This window comes from Carcharhinus amblyrhynchos, chromosome 21, assembly GCF_965287045.1.
Source record: "Carcharhinus amblyrhynchos chromosome 21, sCarAmb.v2.hapA, whole genome shotgun sequence".
Taxonomy (NCBI): Eukaryota; Metazoa; Chordata; class Chondrichthyes; order Carcharhiniformes; family Carcharhinidae; genus Carcharhinus; species Carcharhinus amblyrhynchos.
In genome coordinates this window covers 23,178,211-23,205,993 of record NC_137344.1, presented here as the reverse complement: position 1 = coordinate 23,205,993, position 27,783 = coordinate 23,178,211, and the positions used below count along the sequence as shown (strand labels likewise).

Below are 27,783 nucleotides of genomic sequence, written 5' to 3'. Positions count from 1 at the left end.
TTAGGGTATTCAAATCTTTCAATGTGTCAGTGACTTGGAAAACATTTCAAGGACTAATATCTATTCTAGAGAATATACTCTTCAGGAGGCTGATGGTCTCTTGCATTTCTATAGCATTGATCTCATTCAATAGAACAGCTCCCTTGTTGATATTGCTCATACTTACCTCTCTTTTCTGTTGTTACTACCAAGGCCTCTGCTGCTTCACCCCACCCTTTGCGAGTCTGAGCTGTAATGCGGAAGACATAACTGCATTCTGGTTTTAGGCCAGTTGCTGTGTATTGTCGAGCACTTGGGTTTAACACATCCACTGTGGCAGTATTTGTGTTGCTTGTGTTTAATCGATATGTTATCTGGTAAGCTAAGGAAACAAATGACTAAATATCAAATCATTATCTAAATTATCAAAAAATGTGGTTTGCGAGCACTGCAACATCCTTCCAAAATTATACCTACAGCCTTGCTCTGAAAATTGATGTCTGTAGATTCCAGTGATTAGATTTTTAGCTCTGGGATTCACCTTATGGCAAACATAGTGTGATAGAAACCAATCTGGTGTTTTAGTGTAAAACAGGTAGTAACGTATTGGTTTCCTGTTATACAAGTATGTCCCCAGCGTGAGTTAACACAATATGAATATAATTTTGTCCAATTTTAATACTACTTTACAACAGAAATAGTTGGAAAATTATCTCATGGCTACATTTACCTTGAATATAGCCTGCATTGTCTATCAATCTCTTAAACTGGGGACAATATCAAATGGCTTTCCTGCAACATCCTACAGAATTTTCGTGCATCAATCTTCAGTTATAACAAATTGCTATTCTTTGTTAACTGAAAAATCATACAAAACAAATCCTTGTTATTGCATTCCTTTGTGTGGCTTGAGACTATACTATTTGCTATTTTTCCATCTGTGTGTTGAACATGATTAATCAAACTAACATGTTCAGCTTTTCCATCAGCTTCCGTGTTCTACCAAAGCAAAATACTGTGGTCGTGGAAACCTGAAATTTAAAAAAATTGCTGGAAATACTCAGCAGGTTAGACATCATCTGTGGAGAGAGAAACAGAGTGAACATTCCAGGTTAGTGAGCTTTAATCAACCTGAAACATCAATTCTGTTTATTTCTCCACAGATGCTGTCTGACCTGCTGAGTATTTCCAGTGTTTTCTGTTCATTTGATCTTTCTTCCTCCTATCATGTCTAGTCAGAAAGATTATTGTGGGTATTTTCATTCACATTTATTTTACGTTTCATGAGTTTCCAAGTTACCTACCCAGAATGATCCCATTGGGTTCTGCTGGAGGCTGCCAGACTAGGCGTAGATATGTTGTCCGAACTTCTGGAAACAGGATTCCTACAGGGGGTCCAGGCACTAAAAGACAGAGACAATTAAAACAAGCTACTTTTACAGCTTAACCATTTCACTCAACAACTGTAATGATTTTGTTGCTCCCATTTCTGAACTGTCTTTCACTTTTACATGTCATTGCTCTTGAGTATCACTTCTGCATTACTGCATGAATAGTTCTTTTTCTCCTTGCTACTTTCTTCCCTTGCCTGCATTTCTTTCTTTTAGGCATTGTCTGCTGGCTGGATATGATTCCATAGGCACCATTCATAATCAGTACCTCAGCCATTATCATATGTGCCTCTGTGTTGATTGGTGATATGACTTGAAAGTGAACAACAGCACTGGTCAAGTACAATTCCTTCATATCATCATCAGTTCCAGGAGGATTCAGTGGATCATGATTGGAAATGGAAACCCTGGCTAAAAATCCTCACTGAGCCTGGAGACAGTGAAACACTGTATTGTCATGATTGTTGTCCCAGATGAAATCAGCTAACATGGAATAAACCATGATTAAATTGGACCTTCTTTGTAGTTCAGCTACTGGATATAATTAGCTGCCTTATTCTTGTACTAGATGCAGATTTAAGTGAAGATAAGTTTGGTCAATGAATCACAATAAAAATCTGAGTTTATACTTGCATGTCATGCCTTAAAGCCAATGTTACTATCAATATTAACATCATTGACCACTCTCAGGACTAGGACTTAGCATAAAATTAGAGGCAAATGTGTCTCCCTACAACTTTAACAGATTTCATTGGCCATTCTTTAATGATGAGCACATGAGCAACTGAGTCTAATTTGTAAAGTGATGTTAATCATAATCTTGTTGACAATTGTGCTGCGACATTTATGTATAGACTATAAATATTCACAGCATAAGAAATAAAGGGTTCATGTTGCCTCATGACTTGGATGACAAGTTTAAACCTGAATGCTTGTGAGGTAAATCAGCAATAGGAATTAAGGAAAACTTGATCACTTGTTCCCTACCAGCCAGGTATGAAACAACTTAAATCATTAGAATGAGGCTTAAGGCCACTTAGCCATTGTTGTATATCATTGGAAAAATACCAACCATCATCCAGTGTTCTCTCAAGAATGGGTGGGAAGCTTGGTACTCCATCTCCAATTCTGGTAAAAGCTAGGACTTGGATCTCGTACAGCACATACTTCCCCAACTCAACAAGTTGAACAGCATGTGTGGTGTTGCCTTCAATGGTCCGGATCTGCATAGGAGTCTCCAAATCCTTCTCCTTGTACAGGACCTACATTCAAACAGAGAAAAATAGCAGAGGGAATATTAAGAAAATTCTGTCGGCAATACCGAATGGAAGAAATGTTTAATGGTAGATCCTTCCTAAAGTAAATAATAATGCCCTTCATTTTTGTAGCCCAGAATGTAACACCTAGCATTTTTATTTCTTTTACGAGAAGGTTCATCATTAGTGATAGTAGTAGCAACAGAGGTCTTCAGGTTTTAAGCAGATTTATTGTTGATAATAGTGGTAATATCTATGGCTGAAAATGTTTGTGTTTATCAGGATGGGATCATCTCAGGACAGAAAAATAGAAGAATATCACAGTATTGTACCTAGTGTCAGCAGAATGCACTCCAGCAACACATAGACTTCACTCAACCCGACTTAATTAAAAAACGTGGGCTAACTTAAATCTCTGAAGAGCATCTTCCTTTACTCCTGTCAGAATTTCTAACAATATTTGAGACTTTTTGAAATAAAACAGCCAATTATTTCTGAGGAACTGTACAAGGAACTGGATTGTGTGTGTTTTGGGAGTTTTATTGAAGATCAATGGAAATAGGAATTCGTTTTGGTTGTACACATTTTAATGATGGGCAAAAATGTTCAACTTCGCAGGACTATGCCCTATAGTCCAAAGATGCTTGGAAAACACTAAACATTATATTGGCCTCAGCTGCACTTCAGGCATCCAGGGTGACAGGCTTTAGTTCTTATGCACTCTGGAGTCTAGCAATTATTTTAAGTCCCCTCTGAGAGGTTGGATTGTCTGAAGTGTAGCAAGCATTGGGCTCGCTCCAATCAAATTTATGGGATATGGATGTGGCTGACCAAGATACTGATGCCAAAAAAAATGAACTTTTTTTTTGAAAGGGCAATGTGGAGTCAGGACGAACATGAGTGCTCCCATTGATTACACAGAACTGTTGGCAAATGGTCTGTTTTTTCTGTCTCCCCTTTACCAGTCCTGTGGCCAATGAGACAGTCAACCTGAAATTGGACACAATAACTGTGTAAGCTGCCACTGGAGGTATAACAGGCCCAACTTGTGGAAATTAAAGCAAATGAGAACTGAGACCTAATTGTAGCTGAACTTTGGACCTCTTGTGTGCGCACTCCATTGGTTACCAAAACCAAAATAAGTGAAGACATAGAATCATAGAAACTAGAAGCAGGCGTAGGCATTCAGCCCTTCAAGATTGCTCCGCCATTCACTTTGATCGTGGCTGATCATCAAATTCAATATCCTGATCTCTCCTTTCCCCCCCATATCCCTTGATCCCTTTAGCCCCAAGATTTATATCGAATTTGTTCTTGAAATCATACAATGTTTTGGCCCTAACTACTTTCTGTGGTAGTGAATTCCACATATTCACCACACTCTGGGTGAAGAAATTTCTCTTCACCTGAGTTCTAAAAGGTTTACCCCTTATCCTCAAACTAAAATCCCTAGTTCTGGACTCTTCCACTATTGGGCATGTTCTTTCTGAATCTATCCTGTCTAACACTGTTAGAATTTTGTAAATTTCTACGAGATTCCCCTCTCAGTCTTGTAAACTCCAGTGAATATAATCCTAGCTGAGTTAGTCTCTCCTCATATGACACATCTGCCATCCCAGGAATCAGCCTGGTAAACCTTCATTATACTCCGTCTATAGCAAGGACATCCTTCCTCAAATAAGGAAACCAAAATTGCACACAATACTCCAGATGTGGCCTCACCAACACCCTATACAATTGCAGCAAAACATCCCTATTCCTATACTCAAATCTTCTCGCTATGAAGGCCAGCCAACATACCACTCGCCTTCTTTACTGCCTGCTCTACCTGCATGCTTACTTTCAGCAACTGATGCACGAGGACACCAAGTTCTCGCTGAGTATCCACCTCTCTCAATTTTACCCATTTGAGCAATAATCTTGTTTTTATTGCTATCACAGTGGTTAATCTCACATTTATCTACATTATACTGCACCTGCCATGCCTATGCCCTCACATGCTTTTATCCATCTCAAGACATTACCTGCAATCCCATGCACTTTAACCTCACATTGAAATTTGTTATGTGAGACTTTGTTGAAAGCCTTCTCAAAGTCTAAAAAAGCCACATCCACTGGTTCTCCTCGATCAACATTACAAAGCACTCCAATAGATTAATCAAGTATGATTTCCCCTCTGTAAATCCATGCTGACTTTGTCTGATTATACTACTGCCTTCCAAATGCTGAGCTATGAAATCCTTGATAATAGACTCCAGCAACTTCCTCCAGACCAGTTAGACTCACTGGGCTCTAATTCCCTGTTTTCTCTCTACCTCTCTTTTTGAATAGTGGGCTTACATTAGTTATCCTCCAATCTGTAGGAACCAGTCCAGAGCCCAATGAATTTTGGAAAATAACCACCAATGGATCTACTATTTCCAGCGCCATCTCCTTAAGTGCTCTGGGATGAAGATTATCAGGCCCTGGAGATTTATCCAGCTTCGGTCCCATCAATTTCCCCAAAACCATTTCTCTACTAATGCCTATTTCCTTCAGCTCCTTACCAAAACCTGTTCCTCTCAGAACCTCTGGTATGTTATTTATGTCTTCCTTTGTGAAGACTGAAGCAAAATACAAATTTACACAGTAAAAATTTGTGAAGAGTGAAGCAAAGTCCCACCCTTGAAGTCCACAGAAATGGGAAGAGCTCATCATACCAGTCTGCTACTTGGGTTGAAGACAAAATCAAACCCTTTGAAGACTACAAAAAATTTAAGTTACGTTCCTCAGGAAAAGACACTTCAATTCTTCCTGGTGTGGAAATTCTTTTAAATTCTAGAAATAAAAAGACAGTACTTTTTTTTCCCCAAAATGTGCGTCATCTAATCCTCAAATTCATTTGTGACCTCTACCTCATCTCTTAGACATCAGGGTTTAATCTGGGAAAAATTAAAATGTCACTGCAGTAAAAATACAATATTTTGTGTTCTTGTTTAAAAGTGGATTCAAAATGCTTCACTTTTATGTAGCTTTAGAAATGAAGATTATGTCCAAATCAATCAACTTACTTTATAACCAAGGACAAGTCCATTTCGATCTTGTTGTGGAACTTCATTCCACTTGACTAAGATACTGTTTGAATTAAGGGCAAGAGAAGAAACATTTGTTGGCCCAGATGAAGGAACTAAGAAAAGAAAGAAAGACAGTTTTATACATGGAAGAAATACCCTTATAAAGTTATAATGAGATTTTAAGTTTTAACATAAGTTACATTTTTGTAATTGACATCTCAACAATTGGAACAAGCATTCCAATGATGCTGACAAGATCTTGGAAAGGCAACACCATCTACAAATACAAGAACATAAGAACATAAGAAATAGGAGCAGGAGTAGGCCATCTAGCCCTTCGAGCCTGCCCCGCCATTCAATAAGATCATGGCTGATCTGTCGTGGCTCAGTTCCACTTTCCCGCCCTCTCCCCATAACCCTTAATCCCCTCTCTCATCAAAAACCCATCAACCCGCGTCTTAAAAATATTTAGCGAGGCAGCCTCCACCACTTCAACGGGCAGAGAATTCCAGAGATTCACCACCCTTTGAGTGAAGAAGTTCCTCCTCAACTCCGTTCTAAACCGCCCCCCCTTTATCTTGAGGCTGTGCCCCCTAGTCCTACTGTCTTTTTTGAGCAGGAAGAGTCTCTCCACCTCTATCCTATCCATCCCATTCATCATCTTATACGTCTCAATGAGATCTCCCCTCATTCTTCTAAACTCTAACGAATACAAGCCTAGTTTATTCAGCCTCTCCTCATAGCTCAACCCCCTCAACTCCGGTATCAGCCTAGTAAACCTCCTCTGCACTCCCTCCAAGGCCAAAATATCTTTGCGCAGGTGCGGCGCCCAAAACTGCACACAGTACTCCAGCTGCGGCCTCACCAATGCCCTATACAGCTGCAGCAAGACCTCCCTACTTTTATATTCAATCCCCCTCGCTATGAAGGCCAGCATCCCATTCGCCTTCCTGACCACATGCTGCACCTGCAAGCTGGGTTTTTGGGACTCATGCGCAAGGACCCCGAGGTCCCTCTGCACCGTCGCCTGCTGCAGTTTTTTGCCACGTAAGTAATAGTCCTTCCTACCATTATTCCTACCAAAGTGGACCACCTCACACTTGCCAACATTAAATTCCATTTGCCATTTCCTGGCCCATTCACCCAGCCTATCTAGATCCTTCTGCAGACTCTCCACACCCTCTGCACAATTTGCCGTTCCCCCAATCTTGGTGTCATCAGCAAATTTCGACACCCTACACTCGGTTCCCTCCTCCAGATCATCTATATAAATGGTAAAAAGCTGAGGCCATATCATGCTAATGTACTCATTCCAGCTATCCGACTCAAGAGCATGAGAAAAGTCAAGGATGAGAATGTTCTTCTCATTACCACCTCAAACCTCCAAATAAATTTCAAATTCCTCTTACTGTCTTTGCTTTCTTTACCTGTTCAAATCTGTATCATTCTTCAAGTAAAACATTTTTATTTCTTGACAGCCATTTCACTAAATTTAAAATGATGTGCTCTTAACACTTCATGTGCATGAGTAAAATTAGCACTTAACCACTTTCTCTCTATAGTGTTGAACTTTATGTTAAATTAAATTGTTAGTTAACTTTATAAATCAGAAATGCGTATACAATTGCGACCTATTGTGTACCCTCGAGTCAGGTGTATATTTAACTGTTACAAACGTCTCCAGTTATCAATAGACTTCATCAGAGAACGATGTTGATCAGAAACTTAAATATTTTGACCAAATGAAGTGAAATCTAATAAAATATTTCAGTGTCATGAGCCATGCTTGAAACCATGGAGGATATGTAACTGTACTATATGTAAAATATGTAATGCGTAATTCCTTACAGGAAATGCAAAGCCATCAACCCAAAATATCATCGTGGTGGTGGACTCCTTGTTGTTCAATTATGTCCAGCTGTATGTGATTTCAAAGGTGTTTTACAGTCAAACCTGTGCTAAGGAACTTTATTATCTTAGTATATCTTTGCTGATTTTACATGAACCTACAGTGAAGGGAGAACCAAGATGCCTGCAGCAGCATTGAATGATGGTATAGAGTTTATTTTGCTTCATTTGCTGCCATCCATTCAGGGCTGCTAACCATGGATATAGTAAAAAGTCTGACAACACCAGGTTTTAGTCCAACTGATTTATTTGATAATAGACTCACAAGCTTTCGGGGTTAGTCCCTTCGTCAGGTGAATGGAGATTTCTGGCCTCAGACAGAGCATATAAAGCACAGACAGTTTAGAGACTACTATAATCAGTAATCTCTAAACTGTCTGTGCTTTATATGCTCTGTCTGAGGCCAGAACTCTCCATTCACCTGATGAAGGGACTAACCCCGAAAGCTTGTGAGTCTATTATCAAATAAATCGGTTGGACTAAAACCTGGTGTTGTCAGACTTTTTACTGTGTTTACGCCAGTCCAACGCCGGCATACCCACATCATAACCATGGATATGCCATGACATCATCAGTATGCAGCAAGGTCAGGCCCCAAACTAATTCAGTCAGTGCAGGGATGGAACAGTGGCTGTTGGTGTTATTCTTCGCTACACTCTTAGCCAACTAAGTTCACTGATTCCTTACCTGAAATGTTCACTCTCTCCCTCCCCATATCTGTCTATAGTTTGGATGTCCAACATTTGTCTTATGTGACACAGGCAAGTAGATTTGTAAGGAACGTAAATGAATGACTATGATCAGTGCCTTTAATAAGGGTTACATACAACTTACACTTGAACATGTTAAAATGACTACTGCATGCTATAATTAAAACAGGAGCAATGACAAATGGACATCATCTATCAGTTCCATCCACATTATATTCTTCATGGTAAGGTATTGTTTTATACATATATATTCCATAATGTTGTATGGACAATAATTACTTACGTTGATCATGAAAATATTTCACTAATACACACAAATAATAACCACCCAATAAGAAGCTGTTTGGAATTTAGCTCTTTAAAATTTATAAAGTTCATAATCAGAGGACTTTTAGTGCTTGCAATAAAACCATAATGATGTCAAGTGTCCTTTGAAGGACAGTTTACACTGCAGGAATCATTAAAAATGTATCACAGACTATACATCAAGATCGCTGCTCGGCTTTCTTTCTTGTTCATAAAAAATAACTCATTTCTATCAATTCAACTTATACTCAAAGAAACATGTATACATTTACATCACTGAGATAAAGATGAGGGAATAATCTGATCCTGCAAATCATGAAAATGCTTTCAGAAGCCGCGTAATCAATACAAAGGATTTGTTTACTTCTTGGAAGTAATCACACCACTCCTATCAAATTTATTGAAACAGCTGTTATCCCAAACTGTACAAAAGCAAAATTATTAAACTGAGCTAAAGAGAGTGAGGCTAATTTTACTTTCCCGCTGGCTGTGGGAATCGGAGCAGGTGAGGGCAAACCATGGAAAAGTCTGTTTACCTCGGTTGGAATTTTTTGGTTTCGGGGGGAACCTGCTCAGAATGTCAACTGGGAAGGGAGAGAGGGGTTTAGACCAAGTAAAGAGTGAGGGATTTTATAATGATAACTAAATCTTCGGTAATTCTCCCCTACTCAACAATTGTTCATTTTTTTATTTGTTCACGTGATGTGGTCTTCACTGGATCAGCCAGCATTCATTTTCTATCCCTGATTGTTCTTCAGAAGGTGGCTGTAAGCTGCCTTCTCGAAGTACTGCAGTCAAAGAACAAAGCACAGGAACAGGCCCTTCGACCCACCAAGCCTGCACCGACACATGACGCCTTTCAAAACTAATGATCTTTTGCCTTTACGGCCTTTGCAGTCCGTATCCCTCAATATTCCTATATCTGTCAAAATGCCTCTTAAACATTGCTATTGTATCTGCTTCCACCAGGTACTTCCCACTCCCTGTGTAAAAATCTTGCCTCTCACATCTCATTTAAACTTTTCCCCTTTCACCTTAAACCTATGTTTCCCTAGTAATTGATATTTCTATTTTGGGAAAAAGATTCCAACTATCCATTCTATCCATGCCTCTCACAATTTTGTGAACTTCTTTCAGGTCACCCCTCAGCCTCCAACATTGAAGTGAAAATAACCCAAGTTTATTCAATTTCTCCTCATAGCTAATACGCTCCAAACCAAGAAACATCCTGGGAAACCTTTTCTGTATGTTTTCCAAAGCATCAACATCCTTCTGGTAATTTTGTGACCAGAACTGTATGCAATTTTCAAATGTGGCCTAACTAAGTTTCTATACAGCTGCAACACGACTTGCCAATTTTTATACTCTCTGGCCTGACTGATGAAAGCAAGTATGCCATATACCTTCTTGACCACCTTGTTCACTTGTGTTGTCACTTTCAGGGAACTGTGGACTTGTATGCCCAGATGCATCTGTCTGTTAATGTTTCTAAGGATTCTGCCACTTGCTGTATACTTATCTTCTGTATTAGACATTCCAAAATTCATTGCTTCACATTTGTCTGGATTAAATTCCAGCTGCCATTTCTCCGCCCAAGTCTCCAGCCTATCTATATCCTGCTGTATCCTCTTGCAATCCTCCCCACTATCTGCAGCTCCGTCAATCTTTGTGTCATCTGCAAATTTACTAATCAAACCACCTACATTGTCCTCCAAATCATTTATATATATTACAAACAACAGGGGTCCCAACACTGATCTCTGTGGAACATCACTGGTCATGATATGGAGATGCCGGCGTTCATCACTGGTCACAGATCTCCAGTCAGAAAAACACCCTTCCGCCACAGTGGTCAAGATGTGGAAATGCCAGCGTTGGACTCGGGTAAACACAGTAGGAAGTCTCACAACACCAGGTTAAACCTTTAACCTGGTGTTGTGAGACTTCTTTCAATGATCAAGCCAGTTCTGTATTCATCTTAACCAGCTCAACTCGCATCCCACCTAACTTCACCTTCTGCATCAGTCTGCCATGAGAGACCTTGTCAAAGCTTTTACCGAAGTCCATGAAAACAACATGGACTACACTGCCCTCATCAATCATCTTTGTCATGTTATCAAAAACTCAATCAAGTTTGTGAGATATCACCTCCCCCACACAAAGCCATGCTGCCTGCTGCTAATAAGTCCATATTTTTCCAAATGAGAGTAAATCCTGTTCCTAAGAACCTTCTCACCGCTGATGTTAGTCTCAGTGGCCTGTAATATCCTGGATTATCCTTGTTGCCCTTCTTAAACAAAACAACAACATTGGCCATTCTCCAGTTTTCTAGGACCTCTCCTGTGACTAAAGAGGATATAAAGATTTTGTGAAAGGCTCCAGTAATTTCCTCCCTCACCTCCCTCAGTGCTTTGGGATAGGTCCCATCAGCTCCTTGGGACTTGTATACCTTAATACTTTTCAAAATAATCAACACTTTTTTTATATTAATATGGCCCAGAAAATAAATATACCTCTCTCTAGACTCACAATGCACCACGTCCTTCTCCTTTATGAATACCGATGCAAAGTATTCATTAAGGAGCTCACCCACTTTCTCTGGCTCCATGCATAAATTCCCTCTTTTGTCCTCCAGTGGACCTACTCTTTCCGTAGCTGCTCTCTTACTCCTTATATACGTATAAAATGCCTGGGAATCTTCCTTAATCCTGTTTGTCAAGGGCATTTCATGGCCCTTTTAACCCTCCAAACTTCTTGTTTAAGTTCTTTCTGGCTTTTTAGACATCTTCTTCAAGGTTTCTGTCTGTCTTCAGTTTCCAAAACTTTACCTATGCCTCATTTTTCCTTTTGACTAAGCTCACAATTTCTCTTGTCACCCAAGGTTCCCAAAACTTGTTATCTTTATCCTTCACTTTCACTGGAATATGCTGGCATTAGGGAATTCTTATCAACAGGCCTTTAAAAGATTCCCACATGACAGATGTGGATTTACCCTCAAACAGCCACCCCTGATTTATGTTCCCCAGTGCCTGCCTAATATTGTCATAGTTAGTCTTCCCCCAATTTAGTACTTTCACCCGAAGACTACTCTTATTCTTATCCACAAGTAACCCAAAACTTAGGGAACAAAATGGGAAATGTTCCTCCAAAGCTGCACTGAACAATCTCAAAATGATTGTGGTGGTGGTTGGGGTGGGGATTGAATGGGGAAGTTTTCTGTAACTTGCATGTTGCCATTGCCCCACCCCCCTCCCCTCCACCCCAACATGCTCCATCAGTGATGATCCTTTCTTTGGGTGTGGATGCTAATTATTGGGTAGATTAATGTTAATGAATTGACGGAATGAGGACTGTATAGGTTGAATAAAGTCATCAAACGCCTTATTGAAATCAGCTATTTTGCTCCTTCACACAACTTAACGCTTTATGATCACCCCAAGATCTACTAGAAAAGGCAGTGGAAAGCAGCAGCAACAATGATTGAGAACAAAGTGTGTATCAATAAAGCATTCTCCCAAAGATTCTAAATGTCGAATTCGTGTCAAAGTTGGAGTAAACCCCGCTGGTTTTTTCAGTGGGAGTTTCAAAATGAATCTCCCACACACTGAGCACTGCAGAGTGCACTAGTATGAATCAGTTAAAAAAGTTGGGAGCGGGGCCTATTCCCACTGGAGAGGCACTGGCTGCATATTGCTGAGCGAGCCACTGAGTTCAGCAGGTTATTGTGCTGAGTGGGCCACTGTGCATGTGCTGATCTGTCAGCGCTGAGATCGGCGCACGCGCAACAGCCCTGAATTGTTGGCCTTCCGATCACTGGCCAGACCCGCGATGCTGGCCCTGTGCTTCCACTGGCAGCTCTGATTTCACCAACCACCACTTACCCCCCGCTCTGCCCCGCCCCCCAACTCCCCCTGCCCCCACCCCACCCCCCAACACCCCGCCACCGCACTGCCCGCACCCCCCCCCCCCAAACCACTTCCGTCACCAGTGTTCCAGCTCCCCCCGAGGTGCTGTTCCCGCCATGCTGCAGCCCTGGCCTCCCGGTAGGCTGACTCTGCCCCCAAACCCGTTACTCAACCCCCGTTCGCTGGCCTCCCTCCCGATTGCAGAGAGGCAGCAGAACCACCCCACCCCCACCGATCACCTCGAGAGGCCCTGCCCCATCAGGCTCCAATCCCCTTCTGGCCCCGCTCTCTTGGCTACGGGTCAGTACCTAAGAATAAGGGGTAAGCCACTCCAGGTAGAGATAAGGAAGAACATCTTCACTCAGAGTTGTGAACCTGTGGAATTCCCTACCATAGAAAGCCGTCAGGATCAGTTTGTTACATACGTTCAAGAAGGACCTGGACGTGATCCTTGCAGCTAAAGAGATCAAGGAATATGGAGAGAAAGCAGGAGTGGGATACTGAAAGTGCATATCAGTCATGATCATAATGAACGGTGGTGCAGGCTTGAAGGGCCAAATGGCCTGCTCCTCCACCTATTTTCTATGTTTCTGAAAAATAGCAAATCTAAAGTATTTACATCAATGTAGTTTATATTTCAAATTATTTTCATTTACAGTGGCACAGTGGTTAGCACTGCTGCCTCAGTGCCAGGGATCCAGCTTGGGTCACTGTCTGTGTGGAGTTTGCATGTTTTTCCCCGTGTCTGTGTGGGTTTCCTCTGGGTGCTCTGGTTTCCTCCCACAGTCTGAAAGACGTGCCGGTTAGGTGCATTGATCCAAACAGTCGCTGGAGTGTGGTGTCTAGGGGAATTTCACAGTAACTTACTGCAGCGTTAATGTAAGACTTACTTGTGACTAACAAATAAACTTTACTTACTTTAGTAGTTGCTGCGTAGTGTATGTAGAATACTCAATGGGAAACCATGGAATAAGACCTGTTTTCCACCAGAATGCTGATCATAACTCAGTTGCACTTTGGCAGCAAGGAGCAGATCAATGAGTAGCTTTAGATGTTTAATTAAACCAAGCTATTGGAAAATGTCAGGAGCAGTATTTAACTAATTTTCTTGGAATTACATTTGCTTTGAGGTCCCTCAAAGTCCAGATAATTTGCTAGATGGGCTCTAAATCAGCTTCCTGTTTTAGACTATTTTAATTAGAGGTGGCATGGTAACACAATGGTCAGCACTGCTGCCTCACAGTGCCAGGTTCGATTCCTGGCTTGGATCATTATCTGTGTGGAGTTTGCACATTCTCCCCATGTCTGTGTGGGTTTCCTCTGAGTCCTCTGGTTTCCTCCCACAGTCCAAAGATGTGTAGGTTAGGTGGATTGTCCATGATAAATTGTCCCTTAGTGTTGGGGGATTAGCCGGGTAAATACGTGGGGTTACAGGGATAGGATTTGCATGGGATTGCGGTCGGTGCAGGCTCAATGGGCTGAATGGCCTCCTTCTGCATAGAATTCATAGGAATTCTATGATTCTAATTGTCCTGATCAAATTATGACTTTGAATTTCATATTCTTTCAAAGGGAACAGCACAGCGGTACAGTGGTTAGCAATGCTGCCTCATATCACCCAGGGACCCAGGTTCAATTCCCAGCTTGGGTCACTGTCTGCATGGAGTTTGCACGTTCTCCCTGTGTCTGTGTGGGTTCCTCCAGGTGTTCTGGTTTCCTTCCACAATCTGAAAGATGTGCTGGTTAGGTTGATTGGCCATGTTAAATTGCCTCTCAGTGTTGGTGGTTAGTAGGGTAAATAAGTAGGGTTTGGGGACGGGGCCTGGGTGGGATTATGGTTGGTGCAGACTTGAGGGGCCAAATGGCCTCCTTCTGCACTGTAGGGATTCTCTGATTCTAATAATAAAAGGGAACTTAACTCACAGTCCACACAAGTGTTAACTGACGATTTCTTCAAGGCTTTTGAGCATTCAGTAGAGCCAGATAATACCAAATATGAACAGATATTTAATCTGTTGGGTGTGCGGTTATTAGGCTGAGTTGAGCAGTGCCATCACTGTTTCCTTTTTTGTTAAAAGTCAATCCTGACGACCACTAACAGAACACAGTTAACTAACAGAAAAGCAAAGAGTGGGGGTAAATGGGTGTTCTTCTGGTTGGCGATCAGTGACTAGTGGTGTGCCTCAGCGACCGGTGTTGGGACCGCAGTTGTTTACGATTTACGTAGGTGATTTGAAGTTGGGGACCAAGTGTCGTGTGTCAAAATTCACAGATGACATTAAGATGGGTGAAGAGGAAAGTGTGAAGAGGAAAGTGTGCAGAGGACGCTGAAAGTCTGCAAAGGGATATAGATAATCTAAATGAGTGTGGGAGGGTCTGGCAGACGGAGTACAATGTTGATAAATGTGAGGTCATTCATTTTGGTAAGAATAACAGCAAAATGGACTATTGTTTAAATGGTAAAAAATTGCAGCATGCTGCTGTACAGAGGGATCTGGGTGTCCTTGTGCAGGAATCTCAAGGAGTTGCTTTGCAGGTGCAACAGGTAACTAAGAAGGCAAATGGAATTTTATCCTCCATTGCTAGAGGGATGGAGTTTAAAAACAGCGGGATTACGTTGCAGCTGTATAAAGTGCTGGTGAGGCTACACCTGGAGTACTGTGTGCAGTTTTGGTCTCCTTACTTGGGAAAGGATACGCTGGCACGGGAGGGGGTGCAGAGCAGATTCACTAGGTTGATTCCGAAGTTGAGAGAGTTGGTTTATGAGGAGAGACTGAGCAGACTGGGGCTGTACTCACTGAAATTCAGAAGAACGAGGGGAGATTTATAGAAACATATAAGATTATGAAGGGAATAGATAAAATAGGAGCAGGGAAGTTATCTTCACTGGCAGGTGAAACTAGAATTAGGGGGCATGGCCTCAAAATAAGGGGAAGCAGTTTTAGGACTGAGTTAAGGAGGAACTTCTTCACACAAAGGGTTGTGAATCTGTGGAATTCCCTGCCCAGTCAAGCAGTTGAGGCTACCTCATTGAATGTTTTGAACAGTAAAGGAATTAAGGGCTATGGTAAGTGGACGGGTGGAGCTGAGTCCACAAAAAGATCAGCCATGATTGTATTGAATGGCGGAGCAGGCTCGAGGGGCCAGATGGCTTACTCCTGCTCCTAGTTCTTATGTTCTTATTAACCAGAACGGTAGTGACCCTCCGAGTGATTAATGAAATTATTTCAGTTGTTTTTGGTCAGTAGGCAAAACTGAAATTATTAGATGGTGGATGATAAATTTCAACCCTCATCTCATTGAAAAGAAATTCCATCATAATGAAATCTAAGACTGCGGGGGTGATTCTCCCATCCTATTGCGTTGCTTTTATAGCACGGTGGGCTGGAAGACTCTAGTGGAGGCCAGATTTCCGGCACCATCAGCTCTGCGCCTGAAATTGGTGCGGAGCTGAATAATTTATGCAAAAGTTCATTACCACATTATTCTAATATGCTTTTGCCCTCCCCCCAGTCTCAGCCAGCAGTATTTCGCTCAAGCGGTGTTTACTATAGCTCCCCACTTGAGGGAAACTGGTAGCCCGACCATGCTGAAATGAAGTGGGGGGGGCAATAGGGGTCCCCCCCAGAGGGTCATGTGCAGGGTTGCTCCCCTGGCTATTGAAACCGACAGTGCCAGTCTGGGTCCTCTTGCAATGCCCAAGGGGCAAAATGCTAATGGCCAGGAGGCACATAAGAACTGCATCCGGGCTTAGCTTTTCTCACTGCCTGCTGTACCTGCATGCCAACCTTCAGTGACTATTCCACCATGACAGCCAGGTCATGTTGCACTTTCCCTTTTCCTAAACTGTCACCATTCAGATAATAATCTTCCTCCTCTTACTCTACAGACTGATCCCTAAAAGACAATCACTGCAGTAACCATTCACCGACATAAAGAAATGAAGACTTAAGATCAATTACGTTGCCGCAGTAACAATGCAGTGCTTCTGGATCCAGATCAAACAGTTCTAATAAAATGTAAGGAACTGGTAACACATTCAGCACAGAAACATGACTAAAAAACATTCCTTAAAGGCACAGTGTTGTCACACAGTCTCAAGATCTCATCATTGAGACACCACAACTGAACCCATAGTGCAATGTGGAGCTCAGTGAGGCACCATAACATCATAACTTTTTCACGGGTTCTGATTGTGGAAGATAAGTTATCTTCGGCCAATTAAAACACATCTGCATTTCGAGTAGGAGCCCCTGTATGACTTTCAGGAGAAGAAACAAATGTTAGTATTTCCTTCAACGCTGCAGGAGCAGTGACAAGTTGTAGCATCTTTACTGCAGTTCATAGATCAGTACAGAGCACTGGACAAATCTAGGGACTTTCTTGTCCACTTGGTAGGGACTTCATTTGTAAGCCATTGGGAATTTTTAAATTATTTAATGGGATACGAGCATTGTTAGCACGGCCAGAATTGTTGCCCTTGTTGGATCAGATAGTAATTAACTATTTTGTTATAACTACTTGTTGCCCTTTAATACAATCTTGACATGACAAGGTGGATTTGTATTAGCTAGAGCGCCTAACAGCTAGGCTACTTAGCTGGTTGATGATAGCTACTTTTATTTTAGACCTTGTTTCCGACTATAAGTCAATGAAATTCAATGATTCCTGTATCTTGAACCTAGAAGTAATTCTACATTAAATAAAATTGCATTATAAGCCTTTTCACAGTGCCCTTTCTTAGAATATGCAATCACAGCTGATAGCTGCAAGCGATGGAAGATCAGCTATCAGGAAATTAAATTTACACAGATTCCGGTGCCAACATAATCCGATATACGGGCTTTAATCAAATGGCTCTCGGGATAGGATCAGTTTATAATTATGTTTGCACTACTGTCTTTGATCTTTTATACATTCAATAAAAAACATGCGTATCTACATTATTATCAGAATCAAATAATCACTGGACTGATGTAGCCTTCGTGAATCTACATTAAAAAAATTCCAGGTTAGAAACACACTGATCTCTTGCCAAGTTATAATGAGATTGGTTACTAAGCTGATGGCGAGCTTCTCCGAAACTTGTATCCTAATTTTGTTCATCCATCTGTGCTTACTGACCTAGATTGGTTCTCAGTCCTGCAGTGCTTCAATTTTAAAACTATCAAATATTCGTTTTCAAATTGCGCTGTGGCCTAGCTCCTACCCCCATTTCTCCAATCTCCTCCAGCCGTGCAAACTCTCTGAGGTCTCCACAACCTCAAAATCTGGCACCTTGCAAATCCATGATTTTCATCTCTTCTCCATTGTTGACAGCGCCTTTAGCTTCCAAAGCCCTAAACTATAATATTCCCTCTCTGATCTTCTTTTCCTCCATCCCCTCCTTTAAGAAGAAAGAACAAAGAAAATTACAGCACAGGAACAGGCCCTTCGGTCCTCCAAGCCTGCACTGACCATGCAGCCCGATTTAACTAAAACCCCCTACCCTTTTGGGGACTGTATTCCTCTATTCCCATCCTATTCATGTATTTGTCAAGGCGTCCCTTAAAAGTCACTACCATTTCTGCTTCCACTACCTCCCCCAGCAATGAGTTCCAGGCCCCAATACTCTGTGTAAAAAAAATGTCCCGTACATCTCCTTTAAACCATGCCCCTCGCACCTTAAACCCACGCGTCCTAGTAATTGATTTCCACCCTGGGAAAAAGCTTCTGGCTATCCACTCTGTCCACGCCTCTCATAATCTTGTAAACTTCTATCAGGTCTCCCCTCAACTTCTGTAGCTCCAATGAGAACAAACCCAAGTTTCTTCAGCCTCTCCTCACAGCTAATGCCCTCCATATCAAACAACATCCTGGTAAATTTTTTTGTACCCCTCCAAAGCCTCCACATCCTTCTGGTAGTATGGCGACCAGAATTGGACACTATATTCCAAGTGCAGCCTAACTAAGGTTCTATAAAGCTGCAACATGACTTGCCAATTTTTAAACTCAATACTCTGGCTGATGAAGGCAGACATGCCTTCTTAACTACCTTCTCCACCTGCATTGCCACTTTCAGTGACCTGTGTACTTGTACACCCAGATCCCTTTGCCTATCAACACTCTTAAGAGTTCTGCCATTTACTGTATATTTCCTATCTATATTAAACCTTCCAACATGCATTACCTCACATTTGTCCAGATTAAACTCCATCTGCCATCTCTCTGCCCAAGTCTCCAACTGATCTATATCCTGTTGCATCCTTTGATGGTCCTCATCGCTATCCACCAACCTTTGTGTCATTTGCAAATTTACCAATCAATCCAGATACATTTTCCACCAATTCATTTATATATAGTATAAACAGCAAAGGTCCCAGCACTGATCCCTGAGGAACACCACTTATCACAGCCCTTCATTCAGAAACGCACCTTTCCACTGCTATCCTCTGTCTTCTTTATTCCAGTTTGTATCCATCTTGCCAATTCATCTCTAATTCCATGCGACTTCACCTTCTGCACCAGTCTGCCATGAGGGACCTTGTCAAAGGCCTTACTGAAGTCCATGTAGACAACATCCACTGCCCTACCCTCATCAATCATCTTCTTCACTTCCTCGAAAAACTCAGTCAAGTTCGTGAGACACGACCTTCCCTTCACAAAACCATATTTAAGACCATCCTTAAAACCCATCTCTTTGCCCAAACTTTTGATCAGCTGTCTTTGTACTTTCTTGTGTTTCAATGCCAAATTTTGTTTCATAATTCCTATATGAAGTGCCACAAGAATTTCTACTTTATTAAAGGCACGATATAAATGCAAGTTGCCCTTGCTGTGATAATAACAATGCCTGTGTGCTGTTTCAGCACACCATCCTGTTACATTTGTGGTGTAGCAAACTAGCAAAAATGAACAAAAAACATTTCTAATTATTATTATTCATTTATGAGGCAACTTGATGATTACAAGTTTGAATAGATCAGTTTCATAGAAACATAGATTTGATTTGATTTATTGTCATCACATATATTTACAGCGAAAAGTACTGTTTCTTAGGCGCTACACAGACAAAACATACCATTCATAAAGAAGGAAATGAGACAGTCCTTACAATGCAGAAGGAAAAGAATGTACAATCCCTACAGTGCAGAAGGAGAACATTTGGCCCATCGAATCTTCACTGACCACAATCCCACAAACATAATCCCACAGTTTGTTTTATATTTTACATTGTATTATGTTCTTTTCTTAAGTATCCAGTTCTTTAGTGCTAGTGCACTTTCCCCTGTTTTATTTCAGATTCTCCATTGATTATAGTTATACATTTATAGGATGTTTGTGTCACTGGCATGGCCTGCTTTTATCGCCTATCCCTAACTGCCTTTGGGAAACTGCTGATGCCAACTGGTTGGTTTGTTGGACCACTTCAGTGCGGAAGTCACCACATTGCAGTGGGTCTCGAGTCACGTATTGGCCAGACTGAGTGGGGACAGTAGATTTCCTTTCCCAAAGGACATTAGTAAACTAGGTGGGTTTTTATGACAATCTGGAAATTTACATGGTCACCATTACTAATAGTAGCTTTTTATTCCAAATTCACTAATTAACTGAATTGAAATCCCTCAATTGCCCTGGTGGATTTGAATGCCTCCGGATTATTAGTCCGGGCCTCTGGATTACAAACCCAAGAGTATAACCATTATGAAATTGTATCTGACAATTGAGTTGTTGGAGAATGTGTACAATCAATAACTCTATCCTTTGCTATATCCAGCTCGCTGACATGTAAACTGTTCCTTTCTTAGGTCCTATAACCAACTCTCATACTTCCATAAACATTGTCAAATCCACCCTGAAAAATATCCATCTTCAGTCATTTTGTCCTTGAGAACTGTTGTCCCATCTTCTTTTCCTTTCCAAATGCTTTGAATATATTTCCAATTTCCACAAACCTATTTTTCCCACAACTATCTTTGAATCGCTCCAATCATGCTTTTGCCTTTCCACAACACTGAAACAACCCAAACCAAAATGATGGCCAATGAATAAGACTTTCTACAACAATGAGTGTGTTTTATTATTTCTCTTGTATGGCCAATATTCATTCTTTTTAAAACCTTTCCTCCATTGCCTCGTTCAGTGGAGCAGCCCTTAATTGGTTCTATCCTTAACTATCCAAGTGTAACTCGAGTAATTAATTTTCCAGTCAATCCAACATCAACGCACTGGGAGACCCTCAGAATCATCCACAAAACATGGTCTGTTTCTAGAGGTTATATGGATAACACCAGCTCTATCTTTCCATCACTTCTCTTGATCCCTCCATTTTTTTCTGTGCTGTCAGATTGCCTGCCCAACATCCAGCCACAATTCCCTCGGTTTCAAATTGGGAAGACTAAAGAGTCATCCTCTTCAGCTCCCACCAAAATCTCTCTGTGCTCACCACTGATGTGGAGATGCCGGCATTGGACTGGGGTAAACACAGTAAGAAGTCGTCCTTGGATATTTTGCATACCAAACTGGGCTGCTTGTGAACTCATTGAGCCCAAACTGAGCTTCAGATTCCATATTCTCTCCATCACCTGGCTTCTACTTATGTAATTGATTGGACAATAGAAGGGAAAAGGACAGAGTCCAGCCCACATTGATTGTTCCTCTAAATTAAAATCATAGCTTATCCCCAACTTCACTGTTCCACCATCAAAGGACACATATTTCAGTCATTACGTCTCCATCCTCTGAAAATCTCTTCCAAACCATCTTATGTCTTTCTTCCTGCTGCCCCTCCTGCCCCTGATGTTTTGAAAAATGTGCTAAAACCCTCTTTTTCCATCTGTAACTTCAGTATTCTTGGACTTCTCCTAAACTCCTTACATCCTGTTGTGCCCACCACTCCTTTTTGTTGAAATAATTGAGTAATACAATTCATCTTCCTGGTTCCAAGATCCTTGTGACCTCAGTCTCTTCTCTTGGATCCCCTCTGGGACTGAAGGATGAAATGGAAATCTGCCAAAAGCAGTGATACCACTACCCAGGACTCATGACCTTCTCAATCTGCTAAGTGATCTACACCTCATCCTTCTCTCTCTTGCTGTGCACACACATATTAGAGGCTCCACCAAATACTTCTACTCAGAATCATGAGAAAATGTGTTGCTGCTGAAAGACATGAATAATTCACAGAATTCTAGATGAGCAATCGATAATACAGAAGTACCTATATTATTAGATTGATGTCCTATCTCTTAATCATCATATTTTATTCAGGACCTATAAAATAATTGAATAGCTGGCTAGGTGCCTTTTGTGAGATTATTCCAGTTTACCTTATTTTTTATTCCGTATCTTCAGTATGAATTCATCCTAACAGGATGTGGGCATTGCTGGTAAAGCCTAACTTGTTCCCCATCTCAGAAAACTGTGGAGGTTGACCTCTCCAACATTTTCAATGCTGAGATTGATAGGTTTTTAATCAGTAGGGAATTTAGGGTTACAGGTAGAAGGCAGGAAAGTGGACTGAGTCGCTGGAATTTTACCACCCCAGCCACCACAGGAATCGGAGCAAATGAGGGACGAACAATGGGAAGGTCCATTGACCTTGAGCGGAATTTTACAGTTCAGGACAAGTGAAGCAGTAAAATCCTGCCTGTTGAGTGTTAGATCAGCCATGATCTTATTAAATGCTCGAGCAGGCTCAAAGGGCTGAATGGTCTACTCCTGTTCCTATTTCTAAGGTCTTATTCCTAATTGCCCTAGAAATGAACGTTTCAGAGGACAAATAAGAGTCAATTATATTTCTGTGGGTCTGGGATCACATATGGGCTAGACTGGATCAGGGCAACAGATTTCCTTTCCTAAAGGGCATGAGCGAACAGGATGGGTACTTATGACAATTAATGACGGTTTCATGGTCAGCATTACTGAGACTAGCTTTCAATTTCAGTTGCATTATTTAATTAAAATTCCACAAGAGAAAGAAGGATGAAGTATAGAATGCATGGCAAGTTGAAAAGGTCATGCAATTTCAGATGCATTATTTAATTAAAATTCCACAATGGAATTTGAACCATGTCCCCAGAGCATTAGCCTGGGCATCTGGCTTACTAATGCAATGACATTGTCATTATGCCTCTAGGAAGGACCATGGGGCTTGAGCTTAAACTCAAGAGTAGGAAAGGTCTCAATGTTAGGAAATTCCTTCCCAATAGAGGAGTCAACCTCTGGAATTTATTGTCACTGTCGTGGTGGGTGCTAACTCTATATAATTTCAAGAAGAGTTGGAATAGTTCTTAACTGGGGGCAGAGATCACCTCATAAATCACTGTGTGCATTGGTGGTTCAGTGGTAGAATTCTCGCCTGCCAAGCGGGAGGCCTGGGTTTGATTCCTGGTCAATGCAAAATCCCTTCTTGGCACCAGGGTGGCACAGTGGCTAGCACTGCTGCCTCATAGCGCCAGGGACCTGGATTCGATTCCCAGTTTGGGTCACCGTCTGTGTGGAGTTTGCACGTTTTCCCCGTGTCTGCATGGGTTTCCTCCAGGTGCTCTGGTTTCCTCCCACAGTTTGGATGACGTGCTGGTTAGTTGCATTGACCCGAACAGGCACCGGAGTGTGGCAACTAGGGGAATCTCACAGTAACTTCATTGCAATGTTGCCAATAAATAAACTTTTTAAAGCAACTAAGTATCTTTATTGGTAGCACCTGGTCCATGTCAGCTCATGTATTGTTTTTGATTGGCTGAGGGAGTCAAAGTTCCTGAGAGTACTTTTTTCCCTTCTGGCTCGGATTTTTCCTTTACCTTTTGCTGGGGATTACAGGGGTTGGGGGTACACTGCTGAATATTGAGTCATGATGCTCGAACCACCACGGGGCTAAATGGACCAGCTTGTGTACAAGGGCAGCACAGTGGTGAGCACTGTTGCCTCTCAGTGCCAGGGATCTGGGCTCGATTCCTGGCTTGGGTACCTGTCTGTGCAAAGTCTGCACATTCTCCTTGTGTCTGCATGGGTTTCCTCCAGGTGCTCCGGTTTCCTCCAAAAGACATGCTGGTTTGGTGCATTGGCCATGCTAAATTCTCTCTCAGTGTACTGGAACAGGCGCCGGAGTGTGATTACTAGGGGATTCTCACAGTAACTTAATTGAAGTACTAATGTAATCCTGCTTGTGACATTAATAACTTTAAAATTAACATATTCCTGCCTGTTAATTTCATCTGTTCAGAAGGAGGCTTGACTCAACAATGATCAGCCCAGGTTTCAACATTAACTTCTTTACAGGTACTAATGGACCAGCACAGCATTGTTTGCAAGTTATTTGTCTTCAAGTTATTTGTTCTTTGATTTTGGTTGCTGAATTTTGCATCATTATTATAAAATATTATTGCAGGTATGAAAATTAAAACAATTAATGACAATTTCTATCTAAGTGTTGATTAAAAGGATGCATAAAATAAGAAATTGGTGAAAAATCTGAAGGTTAGGGTAATATGGTGGCACAGTGGTTCGCATTGCTGCCTCACAGCACCAGGAACCCAGGTTCAATTCCGGCCTTGGGTCTGTGGGGAGTTTGCACATTCTCCGTGTCTGTGTGGGTTTCCTCCAGGGGCTCCGGATTCCTCCCACATTCCAAAGATGTGCGGGTTAGGTTGATTGGCCATGCTAAGTAGACCCTAGCGTCAGGTGGATTAGCAGGGTGAATATGTTGGGTTACGGGGACAGGGCCTGGATGAGATTGCGTTCAGTGCAGACTCAATGGGCTAAATGGCCTCCTTCTTCACTGTAGGGATTCTATGATTTTATGATTCTACGTAACGAGGAATCCATTGATCAGTGTGGCAGAGATTTTTCATTTTCCTGCCTTCTCCAGTCAATCACAGTCAGTGGAATTACTGCTCTGAAGGGCAACATTCACAATTATTCTGCCATATCCACATCTACGTTCTCAGATTATTTACTGATTTCAGATAAGAATGAAAAACAGTCTCCCACAGCAATCCGAGATCCAAATTTATTGTTCCTTTTACTGAAATGCAGTAGATTTGCTGCATTTAGGAGAAAGATTGGGCAAATTGGAATCACATGAAGTAATTCTTTGTTCGTTTAAACTGGGCTGTATCACTGACATTCAGTCTCTGTTTTGCAACAGGAGGAAAGGGTCAATTAGTCATCCTCTTCCTGGTACTTTTCATTTTATCAATTATCACCCTTTCTAAATAACTTGCTGCAATTTAATGTTTAATTAAAGCCCAATAACATCAACAGCCTCAATCAACTGCAACTCTTGAGATTTAATTATCTGTACAACTGGTTTTAGCTCACAGGCCCAGCCTCTTGAGAACACTAAATAGTTCATGTTGATAGACCAATTGTATTTAAACTGCCTTGCAGGTTAACCCTGAGAAGGAAGGAGGGATTTAGCTACATTCAAATCAGAGGAGGTATATGCATGATCAAGGCCCTGATATATGATTTTCAAGGAAGAAAAGGCAGAATTCACTAATGTCCTTCAGGGAAGGAAGTCTACCGTCCTTACCTGGTCTGGCCTACATGTGACTTCAGAACCACAGCAATGTGGTTGACTCTTAACTGCCCAGCAAGCCACTCAGTTGTATTGATCACTACAAAGTCAATAAAAAGAAACAAAACTTGACGGACCTGGCATCGATCTAGGCACCAGAATAGACAATGGCAAAACAAACAGTCCTGTTCACCCTGCAAAGCTTTCCTTACTAACATCTGGGGGCCAGTGCCAAAATTGCTAAAGCTGTCTCATAGGCTAGTCAAACAACAGTTTGATGTAGCTTTTCTCATCTTACAGATAATACCCCAGGCACCATCATTACCATCCCTGGATATGTCCTGTCCCATCGGCAGGACAGACCCAGCAGGACTGTTGGCACAGCGGTATACGTTTGGGAGAGAGTTGCCTTCAGAGTCCTCAACATCGACTCTGGGCCCCATGAAGTCTCATGGCTTCAGGTTAAACATGGGCAAGGAAACCTCTTACTGGTTACCACGTACCGTCTTCCTTTGGTTGATGAATCAGTACTCCTCCATGTTGAACAACACTTGGAGGAAGCACTGACAGTGGCAAGTGCACAAAACGTATTGTATTGGGGTTTTTCAATGTTCACTACCAAGAGTGGTTCAGCAGCAGCACTGATCGAGTTGGTCGGGTCCTAAAGGATGTAACTGTTAGACTGGGGGTGAAGGAACCAACAAGAGGGAAAAACATACTTGACCTCATCCTTACCAATCTGCAGATGCATCTGTCCATGACAGCATTGGTAAGACTGATCATGCATCTTGTGGAGCCAAAGTCCCATCTTTGCATAGAGAATAATCTCCATCGTGCTGTGTGGCACCATTACTGTGCACAGATGGGACAGATTTTGAACAGGTCTAGTATCTCAAGACTGGGCATCCATGAGGCACTGTGGGCCATCAACAGCAGTGGAATTGTACTCCAGCACAATCTGTAACCTCATGGCCCAGCATATTCCCCACCCAACCATTACCATCAAACCAAGGGATCAACCCTGGTTCACCGGAGAATGCAGGAGGGCATTCCAGGAGCAGCACCAGCCATACCCAAAAAGAGGTGCCAACCTGGTGAAGCCAACAAACAGGACTACTAGCATGTTAAAAACAGCAAGTGATAGACAGAGCTAAGCAATCCAAGCTCTGCAGTCCTTCCACATCCAGTTGTGAATGGTGAATACATCAAGGCTGCATTTGACCGAGTGTGGCATCAAGGAGTCCAAGCAACCTACTGGAGGAGGAGGCTCGTCAAATATCCCCATCGTCAATGATGGAGGAGCCTAGCACGTCAGTGCAAAAGATAAGGCTGAAGCATTTGCAGCAAACTTCAGCCAGAAGTGCTGAGTGGATGATCCATCTCAACCTCCTCCAATGGTCCCCAGCATCTCAGATGCCAGTTTCCAGCCAATTCGATTCACTGTGATATCATCAGATGGTTGGAGACACTGGATACTGCAAAGACAATGGGATCTGATAACATTCCAGCAACAATACTGAAGACTTGTGCTCCAGAACTTGCTGCTCCCCTAGCCAAGCTCTTCCACAACAGTTATGACATTGGCATCTATCCAACAATGTGGAAAATTGCTCAGTTATGTCTTGTGCACATAAAGCAGGACAAATCCAACCCGGCCAATGACTGCCCTATCAGTCTACTCTCAATCATCAGTAAAATGATGGAAGGGGTCATCAACAACACTATCAAGCAGCACCTGCTCAGCAATAACCTGCTCAGTGAGACCCAGTTTGGGTTTTGCCAGGGTCACTCAGCTCCTGACTTCATCACAGCCTTGGTTCAAACATAAACAAAAGAGCTGCATTCCAGAGGTGAGGTGAAAGTGACAGCCCTTGACATCAAGGCTACATTCGACCGAGTGTGGCATCAAGGAGTCTGAACAAAACTGGAATAAATGGGTATCGGGGCAAACTCTTGACTGGTTGGGGTCATACCTGGTACATACGAAGATGGTTATGATTGTGGAGGGTCAGTCATCGCAACTCCAGGACATCTCTACAAGAGTCCCTCAGGGAGTTTCCTAGGCCAACCATCTTTAGCTATTTCATCAGTGACCTTCCCTCCATTACAAGGTCAGAAGTGGGGATGTTCGCCAGTGATTGCATAATATTCAGCACCATTCATGACTCCTTAGATACTGAAGCAGTCCGTGTTCAAATGCAGCAAGATCTGGACAATATCCAGGCTTGGACTGACAAGTGGCAAGTAACATTCGTGCCACACAAATGCCAAGCAATAACCATCACCAGTTAAACAAAGTCTAACTAATTGTCCTTGACATTCAGTGGTGTAACCATCACTGAATCCCCTGCTGTCAACATCCTCGGGGTTATCATTGACCAGAAACTCAACTGGACTTGCCACATAAATAAAAGATCAAGTCGGAGGCTAGGAATTCTGTGACAAGTAACTCATCTCCTGACTGCACAAAGCTCGTCTACCATTAACAAGAGTCTGGAGTGCGATGGAGTGCTCCTCACTTGCCTGGAAGGGTGCAGCTCCAACAACACTCAAGGTGCTTGACATCATCCAGGACAAAACAGCCTGCTTGATTGACACCACATTCACAAACATTCAATCCCTCCAGCACCGACACTCAATAGCAGCAGTATATACTATCTACAAGATGCACTGCAGAAAATAACCAAAGATCTTTAGACAGCATCTTCCAAATCCACAACCACCTCCGTGTTGAAGGACAAGGCAGCAGATGTATGGGAATGCCACCGCCTGCAAG

General features: G+C 42.1%; 1 protein-coding gene and 1 non-coding gene across 4 annotated transcripts in view; one reads left to right on the top strand and one right to left on the bottom strand.

Moving 5' to 3' along the window:
• Positions 1–27,783, bottom strand: part of sdk2b (sidekick cell adhesion molecule 2b) — a 966,819-nt gene that overhangs the window by 222,077 nt on the left and 716,959 nt on the right. For all 3 annotated transcript variants that reach the window (XM_080208817.1, XM_080208815.1, XM_080208816.1), the window contains exons 26-29: positions 5,677–5,792; positions 2,443–2,632; positions 1,284–1,382; positions 167–361 (exon numbers count right to left, since the gene is read on the bottom strand). In XM_080208817.1, the coding sequence (XP_080064943.1) occupies positions 167–361; positions 1,284–1,382; positions 2,443–2,632; positions 5,677–5,792 (600 nt within the window). The remainder of the gene's footprint in view (positions 1–166; positions 362–1,283; positions 1,383–2,442; positions 2,633–5,676; positions 5,793–27,783) is intronic.
• trnag-gcc (transfer RNA glycine (anticodon GCC)) lies at positions 22,818–22,888 on the top strand. The gene has a single exon. It is a non-coding gene; the product is annotated as a tRNA-Gly (tRNA).